This window comes from Dendrobates tinctorius, unplaced genomic scaffold, assembly GCF_039654945.1.
Source record: "Dendrobates tinctorius isolate UK_male_01 unplaced genomic scaffold, ASM3965494v1 ptg000018l, whole genome shotgun sequence".
NCBI classification, from domain to species: domain Eukaryota; kingdom Metazoa; phylum Chordata; class Amphibia; order Anura; family Dendrobatidae; genus Dendrobates; species Dendrobates tinctorius.
This window is the reverse complement of record NW_027361686.1, coordinates 12,647,434-12,660,259: the sequence shown is the minus strand read 5'-3', so window position 1 is coordinate 12,660,259 and position 12,826 is coordinate 12,647,434. Positions and strand designations below refer to the sequence as shown.

The following is a 12,826-nucleotide window of genomic DNA, read 5'->3' as shown; positions in this document are numbered from 1 at the left end:
CATTGTCTTACTGACCTGTTCATTTTTGTGCATGTCCCATGTGTTTTTAATTTATTAATTTCTTGCTCATGCAAGCTTTGGGAGACTCCAGCCTCTCTCTTGTGGTACACGCACATAAAGAGCCATTTTGCCAAGCTTGCCCATACCGGGTAGCGCCTTTCTGAATCCTGCTCATGTAGGTATTGTTCACATGATCAGGCTTAAATACGTTAGATAGGACTGCTCCGAGAAGGGTATACCGTGACGTGGTGGAGTGGCTTCGTAAACATTTTTTGCAAAAAACGTATGAACTAAATACCCTGTTTTTGTTATCATCTTTTACCAGCACTTGCTGCTTACTGTTACATATGTTTTACAACAGAGTATTCATGCACATGTGTCATACTGTGTGTTTTTTCTGTGTCTCAGTCTTTGGGTGATGTGAACATTGTCTTACTAACGTGTTCATTTTTGTGCATGTCCAAGTGTTGTTAATTTGTTAATTTATTCCTCATGCAAGCTTTGGGAAATTCACGCCTCTCTTTTGTGGTACATGCACATAAAGAGCCATTTTGCCCAGTGGGCCCATACCGGGCAGGGCCTTTCTGAATCCTGCTCATGTAGGTATTGTTCACATGATCGGGTTTAAATACATTAGATAGGACTGCTTCGAGAAGGGTATACTGTTGTGAATTCCCTTGCTCGAAGTTCTGAGCCGAAGCTCCCTCTGGTGGTTACTGAGAGTAGTGGGGCTGACCAGGTGGATGGAAGTTCTCCACCTGATGACGATAATTGGGAACCTGGGATTACTGGCTGGGAGCATATAATTGAGCTGGATGCTCTTGGAGGTTGCTGGTGATTTCCTCCTTGTGCATTTGGAGTTCTTTTGTCCCCTGCCCGATCTGCATGGTTCAGCTAAGTGATTCTTTTGCTAATCCTTTGCATCTAATCTGGTTGTGCCTTTTTTCGCTTTCTGCTTTTTTGCTAGGGTTCAGCGTGCTCCCTGCTGGGGGCAGCGCTGGGCCCTGCTTCATATGCTACAGCTTGTTCAGTCCCCTGTTATATTAGTATCTTTTTGCTTTGCTTCCAGTTTATTCCAGAGTGCTGATCTAGCGGGGGTGAGGTCGTGTGACCTCAGGTTTTTTGTACATCAGAAGTGTTGGACTTTTTCAGGGTTTTGTGCGTGATTGCAGACAGTATCTTTTCTGTCCTGTTCTGTCTAGACAGCTTGGGCCCCACCGTTTGCTCGGTCTGTTCTCTACCTGTGTTTGTGTCTCATCTTGTCTCACCGACAATATATGTTTGGGGGCTCTCTATTCCTTTGGGGGTCTGCTCCGGGGCAGTTCAGATTTCACCTTTCAGTCTTTAGGCTTAGTTAGTTCTCCGGCTGCGACAAAGCATCTAGGGCATCGTAGGAATGCTCCACGGCTACTGCTAGTTGTGTGGATAGGATCAGGGGTCTGCAATCCACTTAGTTACCAACCTCTCTGGTTTTCTGGTGGCTTAGCCTGTTCCTGCCATCCTCTTCGGTGACCCATTCATAACAGAATCACCAGCCTAATTGCAGACTCTAGGGTACTCAAAAGAAGGAAAGAATTGCAAAAAAGGTGTCAGAATTTTTTTTATACATTCATTCCTCTTTTTCTCTGGGGCCGTAGGAGGATTTTTTCCTTAATGGAGACTAAGCAATTGTCCGATCGTGTTGAACAGCTCGCTGCTGAAGTGCGGGGAATTTCTGCCTATCTCGCTCAATCATCTGCTGTAGAGCCAAAGATCCCTACTCCTGATGTGTTTTCGGGGGATCGGTCAAAATTTTTGAATTTCAAGAATAACTATAAACTGTTTCTTGCTTTGAAGCCTAATTTATCGGGGAGCTCTGTGCAGCAGGTTAAAATTGTCATCTCCCTGCTGCGCGGCTATCCCCAGGATTGGGCTTTTTCTCTGACACCTGGAGATCTTATTCTGGCTAATGTGGATGCATTTTTTCAGGTCCTGGGGTTGTTGTATGATGAACCTAATGCTATTGATCAAGCTGAGAAAACCTTATTGGCATTGAACCAGGGTCAGGATGCTGCGGAGTTATATTGCCAGAAGTTCCGAAAGTGGGTGGTCCTTACTAAATGGAATGATGATGCCCTAGCAGCGCTTTCGGAAAGGTCTGGCAGAAACTGTAAAAGATGTTATGGTGGGATTTCCTGTCCCCTCTTGTCTTAACAACTCCATGTCATTAGCCATTCAAATTGATCGACATTTACATGAACATAAAGGTACGTGAGAGGTGGTGCTGCCTTTTGAACAAACTTCTGAACCCATGCAATGTGATAGGGTTTTGTCTAGGGCGCAACGTCAAGAGTTCAGAAGGCATAATAAGTTATGCTTCTTTTGTGGGGATGCCTCTCATGTTATTTCTGTCTGCCCTAAATGAGAAAAATGTTTTGCTCACGCATTTGCAGTGGGCAGTGTACAGCCTAAGTTCCTGTTGGCAGTTACCTTGATCTGCTCCTTGTTTACTTTTTCTGCTAAGGCCTTTGTTGATTCAGGAGCAGCTTTGAATCTGATGGATCTTGACTTTGCCAAGCGTTGTGGTTTCCCCATTGTGCCCCTGAGAACCCCTATTCCCTTGAGGGGGATTGATGCTACCCCTTTGGCGGAGAATAAACCCCAGTTTTGGACCCAGGTGGTAATGCGGGTCGCCCCGGACCATCAAGAGAATTGTAAAGTTTTGGTGTTGCACAATTTACATGATACTATTGTACTGGGTTTTCCTTGGTTACAAACCCATAATCCTATTTTAGATTGGAAATCTGTGTCTGTGGTGAGTTGGGGTTGTCAATGTGTTCTTAGTGACACTCCTGTTTTTTCCACCTCTCTCCAGTCTCAAGACATTCCTTACTATTTGGCTGATTTTTCTGATGTGTTTAGTGAGAGTAAGTCTGCGTCTTTGCCTCCTCATAGGAGTTACGACTGCTCAATTGAGTTAATGCCCAATTGTAAATTTCCCAAGGGTCGGCTTTTCAACTTATCTATACCTGAACATGATGCTATGCGATCTTATATCAAGGAATCATTGGAGAAGGGTTATATTAGACCATCCTATTCGCCTTTGGGTGCTGTTTTTTTTTTCGTGGCTAAAAAGGATGGTTCATTAAGGCCTTGTATTGACTATCATGCCCTCAACAAAATCACTGTTAAATATCAGTACCCGTTATCCCTGATTTCTGATTTATTTTCCAGAGTTAAAAGTGCTTGTTGGTTTACCAAACTTGACCTTAGGGTGGCGTATAATCTTATTCGCATCAAGCATGGGGATGAATGGAAGACGGCATTTAATACTCCGTAGGGACATTTTCAGTACCTGGTGATGCCTTTTGGGCTCGCTAATGCCCCTTCCATCTTCCAATCTTTTATGAACGATATTTTCCGGGACCTTGTGGATAAGTTTTTGATCATTTATCTGGATGATATTTTAATTTTTTCCAGTGATTGAGATTCTCATGTGGAACATGTCCGGACTGTGTTCCGGATTTTGAGGGAAAATACTCTGTATGTTAAGGGATTGAAATGTCTTTTTGGTGTACAGAGGATTTCGTTTTGGGGATTCATTTTGTCCCCGTCTGCCTTTGAAATGGACCTGGCAAAGGTACAAGCCATTTATGACTGGGTTCAGCCCACTTCTCTGAACGCTCTTCAGAAGTTTGTGGGTTTTGCTAATTTCTACCGTAAATTTATAAGTAATTTTTCTGGTATTGTTAAACCTCTGACGGATTTGACCAAAAAGGGCGCTGATGTGGTGACTTAGTCTCCAGAGGCAGTCGCGGCATTTCAGGAGCTTAAGCAGAGATTCACCTCTGCTCCTGTTCTACGGCAACCTGATGTTTCACTCCCATTTCAGGTGGAAATAGACGCTTCTGAGATTGGTGCAGGAGCCGTTTTGTCTCAAAGAGATCCGGTAACCTCTAAGATGAATCCCTGTGCCTTCTTTGCTCTGAGATTTTCTCCATCTGAACGTAACTATGACGTGGGGGATCGGGAATTATTGGCCATGAAGTGGGCATTTGAAGAGTGGAGACATTGGTTGGAGGGAGCTAGACATCAAGTTGTGGTCCTCACCGATCACAAGAATAGATATATCTTGAATCAGCCAAATGCTTGAATCCTAGACAGGCTAGGTGGGCTTTATTTTTCACGCATCTTAATTTTGTGGTCTCCTTTCTTCCGGGCACTAGGAATGTTAAGGCGGACGCCATTTCTAGGAGTTTCTTTGTGTATTCTCTTGACGTGACCGAGCCTAAGACCATTCTAAATGAAGGTGTAGTTCTTTCCGCCATCTCTCCTGATTTGAGACGTGCCCTGTAGGAATTTCAGGAGGATAAACCTGAACAATGCCCTAAGGAAAAATTGTATGTCCCTGACCAGTGGAGGAAAAGAGTAATGTCTGAAATTCATTGCTCCACATTGGCTGGTCCTCCAGGTATCTTAGGTACCAGAGATCTGGTGCATTGGTCTTTTTAGTGGCCTGCCTTATCTTGTGATGTCAGGAATTTTGTACAGTCTTGTGGGACTTGTTCTCGTTCTAAGCCCTGTTCTCGTGCTAGTGGTTTGTTGATGCCCCTGCTGGTGCCCAGGAGGCCATGGACCCATATCTCAATGGATTTTATCTCTGATCTCCCTGTCTCTCAGAGAATGACTGTTATTTGGGTGATCTGTGATAGATTTTCTAAGATGGTCCATCTTGTACCACTCCCAAAGTTGCCATCTTCTGAGTTGGCGCCCTTGTTTTTGCAACAAGTGGTTCATTTGCACGGGATTCCTGAGAACATTGTGGCGGACAGAGAGGTCCAGTTTGTTTCCAGATTTTGGAGAGCTTTTTGTTCCAAACTGGGAATTCAGTTGTCTTTCTCCTCTGCATTTCATCCTCAGACAAATGGGCAGACTGAGAGAACAAACCAGACGTTCGAGTCCTATTTGAGATGTTTTATATCTGCTGATCAGGATGATTGGGTCTCATTTTTGCCCTTGTCCGAATTCACGCTAAGCAATAGGGCTAGCTCTGCCACTTTGATGTCTCCTTTCTTTTGTAACTTTGGGTTTCATCCTCGATTTTCTTCAGGGCAGGTAGAAGCTTCTGCCTACCCTGGTGTGGATTCTGTGGTAGAGAGAATGCAGCAGATTTGGGACCAATTAGTGGATAAGTTGTCACACTCTCAGGAAAAGGCCCAACGGTTTTCCAACCGGCATAGGACCACTGGTCCCCGGTTTAAAGTGAGTGATACGGTTTGGTTGTCGTCAAAAAATATTCCCATGAAGGTTGCATCTCCAAAATTCAAGCCAAGGTTTATTGGACCTTATAAGATTTTGGAAATCCTTAACCCCGTTTCTTTTCATTTGGCTCTTACAGTTATATTGAAGATTCATAACGTCTTTCATAAATCTTTGTTGAAAAGGTTTGTGGAGCCAGTCGTCCCCATGGCAGCACTCCCTGACCCTGTACTTGTTAAGGGTAATTTGGAGTATGATGTAGAGAAGATATTGGATTCTCATCTGGCTAGACAGAGACTTCAGTACTTGGTCAAGTGGAAGGGTTATGGCCAGGAGGATAATTCTTGGGTCTCTGCTTCTGACATCCATGCCAAGAGATTGATTCCTGCCTTTCACAGGGCCCATCCTGATCGGCCTGGTGGCGTGGATGAGGGTTCGGTGACCCATCCTCCAAGGCGGTACTGTTGTGAATTCCCTTGCTCGAAGTTCTGAGCTGAAGCTCCCTCTGGTGGTTACTGAGAGTGGTGGTGATGGCCAGGTGGATGGAAGTTCTCCACCTGATGATGATAATTGGGAACCTGGGATTACTGGCTGGGAGCATATAATTGAGCTGGCTGCTCTTGAAGGTTGCTAGTGATTTCCTCCTTGTGCATTTGGAGTTTTTTTGTCCCCTGCCTGATCTGCATGGTTCAGCTAAGTGATTCTTTTGCTAATCCTTTGCATCTAATCTGGTTGTGCCTTTTTTGCTTTCTGCTTTTTTGCTAGGGTGCAGCATGCTCCCTGCTTTGGGCAGCGCTGGGCCCTGCTTCATATGTTACAGCTTGTTCAGTCCCCTGTGTCGTAGCTGCTTTTTGTTCTGACCAAGAGTCAGGTATGCCAGATCACCAATGAGGCTGGATTAGGAGTTTTCACCCTTAATTCACAAGCGCTTGGAGACAAAGAGACTCAACACACACGAGCTGTGGTCAAATCACTTTATCTGACATAATGAAATACAAGGCAATCTTTTATACCATTTACAATGATATGTAATTCTATGGAGCTCATGTGGCCCCCACCTCCTACCTTGGTAGCTGTTTGTCATCAATCTGCAGTCTCAGAAACGGGTAGAGAGGCCTAGGTGTCGCTTTCTTAGGGACTTTTACTGTTTTACCTGGGTTGTGCTTGTGCACAGATGAGGCGTGATTGTACAAGTTTCGTGGCTGTGTAATTGAAACCAGGAGTGATCCAAGGCATCTACCATAGCACACATGTGACTTTTTGAAGCGTGAGTGGGGCCATGTGTTGCTTGCGCCATGATTGGGAACAGGGAATTTGGTAGGCACAATTTATCCTTATTCTCCTATACTCCATTTGAGTTGAGCTCAGCTCCCAGTCTCCCCCGGTGTACCTTCTCTGTTTGGGCAGCCTGTTGCTGGAGAGATTTCAGGACATCTAGGCTCAGTGAGGCTGAAATACGCTGACTCTCCACCACCGTCCACTGCTCCCTAGGCCGCCTTGCTGCTACTTTAGCAGCCTCGTCTGCCCTTCTGTTGCCCTCTACCTCCACGGAGTCACCTTTTGTGTGTGCTTTTACCTTGACAATGCCACCCTGGACTGGTAACATCAATGCCTCCATCAATTGTTTCACCAGCTCTGCATTTTTAATGGGCTTCGAATCTGTGTGAATATTAGTGACTTTACCTGCAGCGGCTCTACACGCCTCAGTGAGTGCCTTTAACTCTGCCTCCTATGCCGACATTTGAGGAGGGAGTGGTTCAGCTCGGATTACCTCATGTGAGGAAACTATTGCATATCCAGTGTAGAATCGTCCATCCTGGTGGTATCTGGAGCCATCTACAAAATAAAACTCAAAATCTGCATTAGGAACAGTTCTATGCAGTCATGTTCATGCGTCATGTCAAAGTATTCTTCCTCACTTGTTAATATGGTCACCAATTCCCCCTTTTCTGAATCAACAGGCAGGAGGGTGGCTGGATTCAGAATGTTACATCTATTGAGGGTGACATACTCAGGAATTAGTAGAGCACATTCAAGTCGAAGCTGTCTGGCCATAGACAGATGTTTTGGTTGAACTTGTACGAGTATGGAATGGATGTCATGTGGGGAATAAATTGTCAAAGGAGTGAGATCATAGGGGTCTGATGAAAAACAGTCATAAAGTGGTTGCATCATTTGTGAAGCAGGCCTTATCCAAGGCCTACAGTAGGTCACCAAGCCTAGGAAAGTGCGAAGCTGCTGATGTGACCTGTGTAGAGGGAGATTTTTGAATTGCCTGTTTCCTGTCTTCAGTCAGGTGTCTGGTACCTTTGGCAATACAATGTCCCAAAAATGTCACCTTTTATTTGCAATACTATAATTTGTCACGTGAAACCTTGCAACCCTTTTCTGCTAAAAAAAAAGCATAGCAAGGGACCTGTGGCTTCCCTGCAGGACCTCTTGTCCAGGCAGAACAGCAAAAGGTCATCCACGTACTGTAATAGTACAATCTGCGGATGAGGTGATTGCCACTACTCAAGGATCCCTGCCATCGCTGCTGAATAGATGGCAGGGGATTTCTTTCCCCCTTTGTGGGAGTACTGTCCAACAATATTGTTTACCTTTATGAGTAAAGGAAAAAGATACTGACAGTCAGGGTGCAGGGGTACAGATAAAAATGCACCTGCTAAATCAATGACTGTGAGACATTTTGACATCACTGGGATCTGTGACAGTATTGTCTGTGGATCAGGGACGATTGAGGTCACACTCTCTGTAACATTATTAATAGCCCTTAAGTCATGAACCTTTCTGTAAGTGTCAGCAAACCCTTGAGTCCTTTTTCCCTAATGGGATGGAAAAAGGGTGTTGCAGGGGGAAGATCTTTGCACTAGAACCCCTGCCTTAATATACTCTCTAATATCTCTGCTCGGGGCCATTGATTTGGCTAGGCTCAAGGGGTATTGGTTTAAACAAGGAGGAGTGGTTCCTTTTATTTTCTTTCATAGTCATTTGATTTTACAAAGAGAAGATAACAAAAAATCCCTTATACTCAATTATTCCTCTTTCATCTCATTCAGAGGTTCTCATAGGCATACATGCAAGGATTCACACAGCCTGACTATCTTGCACTTTGGATTTGACACCTTAACCTACAGCAGTGTCCACTGACACTCTGAAAACACCAAAGCCAACTTCTTAAACAACAAGAATCAACAAAGACCAAAACAACCAAAAACTACAGCCCTATTCAAAATACAGGCTCATATGATTTACTGCCAATCCAAAATCACACTGCACGGAGTCTATCCCAGGCTCTGTGCTACACAGTACACCAGTACACAACCAGTTAGTATATTAGTATATTGCCAGGACAGATTCACAGATAATCCAGATGACAATTATTATCTTAATACTCTATTATTTAACTCTCATACGGACATACTCACTGCTCACTGGTTGACTGGTAATGTGGGTTCTTTTAAACCATGTTGTGCAGCCTTACCCAGAGATATGTAGAGATCCTTAGAGAGGTTGCAAACGCAAAATCAGTGTAAGAATAAATGTTCTCACCTACTGCAGCCTGGATGTTGAATATTCAACCTCCCAGGAAACTCCCACATGCGGATTCCGAATAGGCTGGTTTCCACGGCCCCACGTTGGGCGCCAAAACTGTCGTAGCTGCTTTTTGTTCTGACCAAGAGTCAGGTACGCCAGATCACCAGTGAGGTCAGATTAGGAGTTTTCGCCCTTAATTCACAAGCTCTTGGAGACAAAGAGACTCAACACACACGAGCCGTGGTCAAATCACTTTATCTGACGTAATGAAATACAAGGCAATCTTTTATACCATTTACAACAATATGTAATTCTATGGAGCTCATGTGGCCCCCCACTATCACCTTCAGGGTTATACTATGTTTACAATGTACCCAGAACACGTTGTGGCTGACTGCTGAGAACATACAGTATATGATAAGAAGCATTTTTCCCTTGAAGAGGAGACAGGCAAAACTGCAGCGTCATAAGAATGATTGAAAGGCAAAAGGCAAATGGAGAATAAAAAGCAATTAAAAGGATATAATGTAGTAGAAAAAGACAGCAGGATGGCACTCACCGTTCTGTTGCAATGATTCACTTTATTTCATATCGACAAAGCATAGGCATCGGCACGGGAGAGATGTAAAAAGATGGACAACAGCCGTTTCGTGCACAATGCACTTCAGCAGGAGTGACATCCTGCTATCTTTTTCTACTATGATATTTCATGTTTTTCTCATATGGATAGAGCTCCCATTCAATAAGGGTTATAGGTGTCACACTGATAGCGGTTACAAGCAGCCTTGCGGGTATTTCTTATCCAGGGACAGTGCCGGATGTTTCTTTCTTTCCTTGGATGGATAAAAGCCTGTATTTGTGGCTCATCTTGTCTCACTGACAATATATGTTTTGGGGCTGTCTATTCCTTTTGGGGTCTGCTCCGGGGCAGTTTAGATTTCACCTTTCTGTCTTTAGGCTTAGCTAGTTCTCCGGCTGTGACGAAGCGTCTAGGGCATCGTAGGAATGCTCCACGGCTACTGCTAGTTGTGTGGATAGGATCAGGGGTCTGCAATCCGCTTAGTTACCAACCTCTCTGGTTTTCTGGTGGCTTAGCCTGTTCTTGCCATCCTCCACGGTGACCCATTCATAACACTCCAGCCATTCAGCAAAAGTTAGCTCTAACAATGAGTGCTAGCAAGGGCCCAGACTATATAGGGAATGGGAATGGCTGACAGTGAACAGCTGAGAGCCTTAACGTAGGAAAGCTTCTAGGAGCTCTCAACTGAGCAGATTAAACCCTGCACTGCTAAAAGAAACCTGCACCATTTCTGGTGGCTTAGCCTGTTCCTGCCATCCTCCTCGGTGACCCATTCATAACAGAATACCGTGACATGGTGGAGTGGCTTCGTATACATTTTTTGCAAAAAACGTATCAACTAAATTCCTTGTTTTTGTTATCATCTTTTACTAGCACTTGCTGCTTACTGTTACATATGTTTTACAACAGAGTATTCATGCACATTTATCATACTGTGTGCTTTTTCTGTGTCTTAGTCTTTGGGTGGTGTGAACATTGTCTTACTGACCTGTTCATTTTTGTGCATATCCCATGTGTTTTTATTTTGTCATTGTTAGATTGTCTACTGTAAGTGATATCTGTGTTTTCTATGTAACACCTTCTTTTCTACAGCACCATGGAATCAATGCTGCTATACAAATAAATAATAGTAATAATAATAATACTGCAGCCAGTGTTTGATTCAGGCTGCATATATCCCCTTTGAGTTTCTCTTTACGACACTTTGTGTAAAAGTGCAAAAGAGAAATATAAAAGAGAGATATGATGAAACAGACAAAACATGACAAAACATGACAAAAAAATCAAGAAATAGAGAAGAAAATGTAGTTTTGCAACTATATTTAGCCTTAATAAATTGATGTCATTTTACTATTACTGATAATTGTAGTATTTGTTCTATTTTTTCTTCTACTAATAATATTCTTTTCTGTATTCAGTGTTCTAACAGAAAGAATATATTAATTAATGGCACTGAGAAAGCATCAGAATTGGCAACGCATATAAATGAAATCTTCAATCAGATAGACCAGAAGATGCCTAAAGTATCTTTTGTCCACAAAGACAATACAACTAGTGCTCAAAATAGCAAAGTGTTCATTAAAAATCCCCAGAACCGTTATTGTGTCGGGGATCAATTAGTCATACAAGTTGATATGTATGATTATCTTGGTAAAAAGAAAACCTATGGAGGTGACTATCTCAGATCAAGAATTTCCAACCCAGATAAGAGAGCTGGATCTTCAGGAAGAATTGAAGATTTTAACAACGGAACATACCATGTTCATTTTACTTTATTTTGGGAAGGCAAAGTTGTGGTGACAGTATTTCTCATGCACCCAAGTGAAGCCGTCGCTGCTCTCTGGAGGTCAAGGAATAGTTGGTATGGCCATGTTGCACATTTAGGAAAATTTACCCATGAAGGTAAAGAGATGGTGACAAAATGTGGATATGATCTAGACAAAAAAGAAGAACTTTGTGAATATGCAGACCATGAAAACGAAGAATACTTTTATTGTGTCAAACCTCAGAATTTCAGCTGTGACTCATACACTGAGTTTAAAAACTGGAAAACTCTTGCTACTCAACTGTCTCAACTGGAAAATAGTCTCCTTACAAGGTATGAATACATTTTATTCCAATACATATCCTTATTGTTTACATAATCATTTCTCTGAATATCCTTGTGCACAAAAAGACACACAATAGTAAATCAAAATGTTTACATTTCCAGCAGAAAGTAGTGTGTCATGACTCTGTTGTCAGTTGTCCTGCGACCAGGGGCTCCTTCCCTGTCCCTAACGCTAGTGGCTCCTTCACCATCATTGCTTCTGATGGTGAAGATTCCAAAGCCACATACCTTGCCTTAGCTCCTGGATCCGCCCTCAGTCTGTACCTTTCCCCCACACAGGGAAGAGGGGAGTAGTAATGCACCAACTAGACTAACAAGGTAATATGAACAGGGATAATGAAAAATACCAAACATACAAATATACTCACACAGACAACAGAGATAAACACCGGGGAGTGGAGGATAGTTTAAACTAAAGCAGGAGAAGAAAGGGAATTATCACACTCTCAAAACCTGGTAAGTCTCAGATAAATCCGTCCAACGCCTTGTCCAATAACAACAACCTAAAACCTCCAGTGTTGTGAATTCCCTGGCTCAGACTTCTGAGCTGAAGCTCCCCCTGCTCCCTCCGGTGGTTACTGGAAGTAGTGGAGCTGGCCAGATTGACAGTGGTCTGCCATCTGATGATGATGATGACGAGTGGAGATCTGGGGTTACTGATTGGAGTATTTAAGTCTGCAGACTTCCTGAAATCCCTGCTGGTGATTTCTTTCCTGTGCATTCAGAGGTCTGATGTCTCCTGCTCTGATCCTGCATTGTTCAGCTAAGTGGTTAATTTGCTAATCCTTTGAATCTGATCTGGTTTTGTCTCTCTCTGTCTGTTGTGCGGGTTCAGCTTGCTCCTCTGGGGGCTGTGCTGGACCACTGCTCCATATGTTACAGCCTGTGTCAGTTTGTTCAGTCCCCTGTTATATTGGATTTCTTTTGCTTTGCTTCCAGTTCATACCGGAGTGCTGATATAGTGGGGGCTAAGTCGTGTGACTTCAGTCTTTTTTTGTATATCAGACGTGTTGGATTTTTCAGGGTTTTTGCGTGATTGCAGACAGTGTCTTTCCTTTCCTGTCCTGTCTATTCAGTTTGGGCCCCATCGTTTGCTCAGTCTATTTTTCTGCCTGCGTTTGTGTTTCATCTTGTCTCACCGACAATATATGTTTGGGGGCTATCTATTCCATTTGGGGTCTGCTCTGGGGCTGTTTAGATTTCCTGTTATATTGGATTTCTTTTGCTTTGCTTCCAGTTCATACCGGAGTGCTGATATAGTGGGGGCTAAGTCGTGTGACTTCAGTCTTTTTTTGTATATCAGACGTGTTGGATTTTTCAGGGTTTTTGCGTGAGTGCAGACAGTGTCTTTCCTTTCCTGT

The 12,826-nt window shown here is 43.4% G+C and overlaps 1 protein-coding gene across 1 annotated transcript in view; it reads left to right on the top strand.

Moving 5' to 3' along the window:
- LOC141082546 (NXPE family member 1-like) overlaps nucleotides 1–12,826 on the top strand; it is a 357,108-nt gene that overhangs the window by 124,230 nt on the left and 220,052 nt on the right. Inside the window, exon 2 of the mRNA XM_073566467.1 lies at nucleotides 10,774–11,453. Coding sequence (XP_073422568.1) covers nucleotides 10,774–11,453 — 680 coding nt within the window. The remainder of the gene's footprint in view (nucleotides 1–10,773; nucleotides 11,454–12,826) is intronic.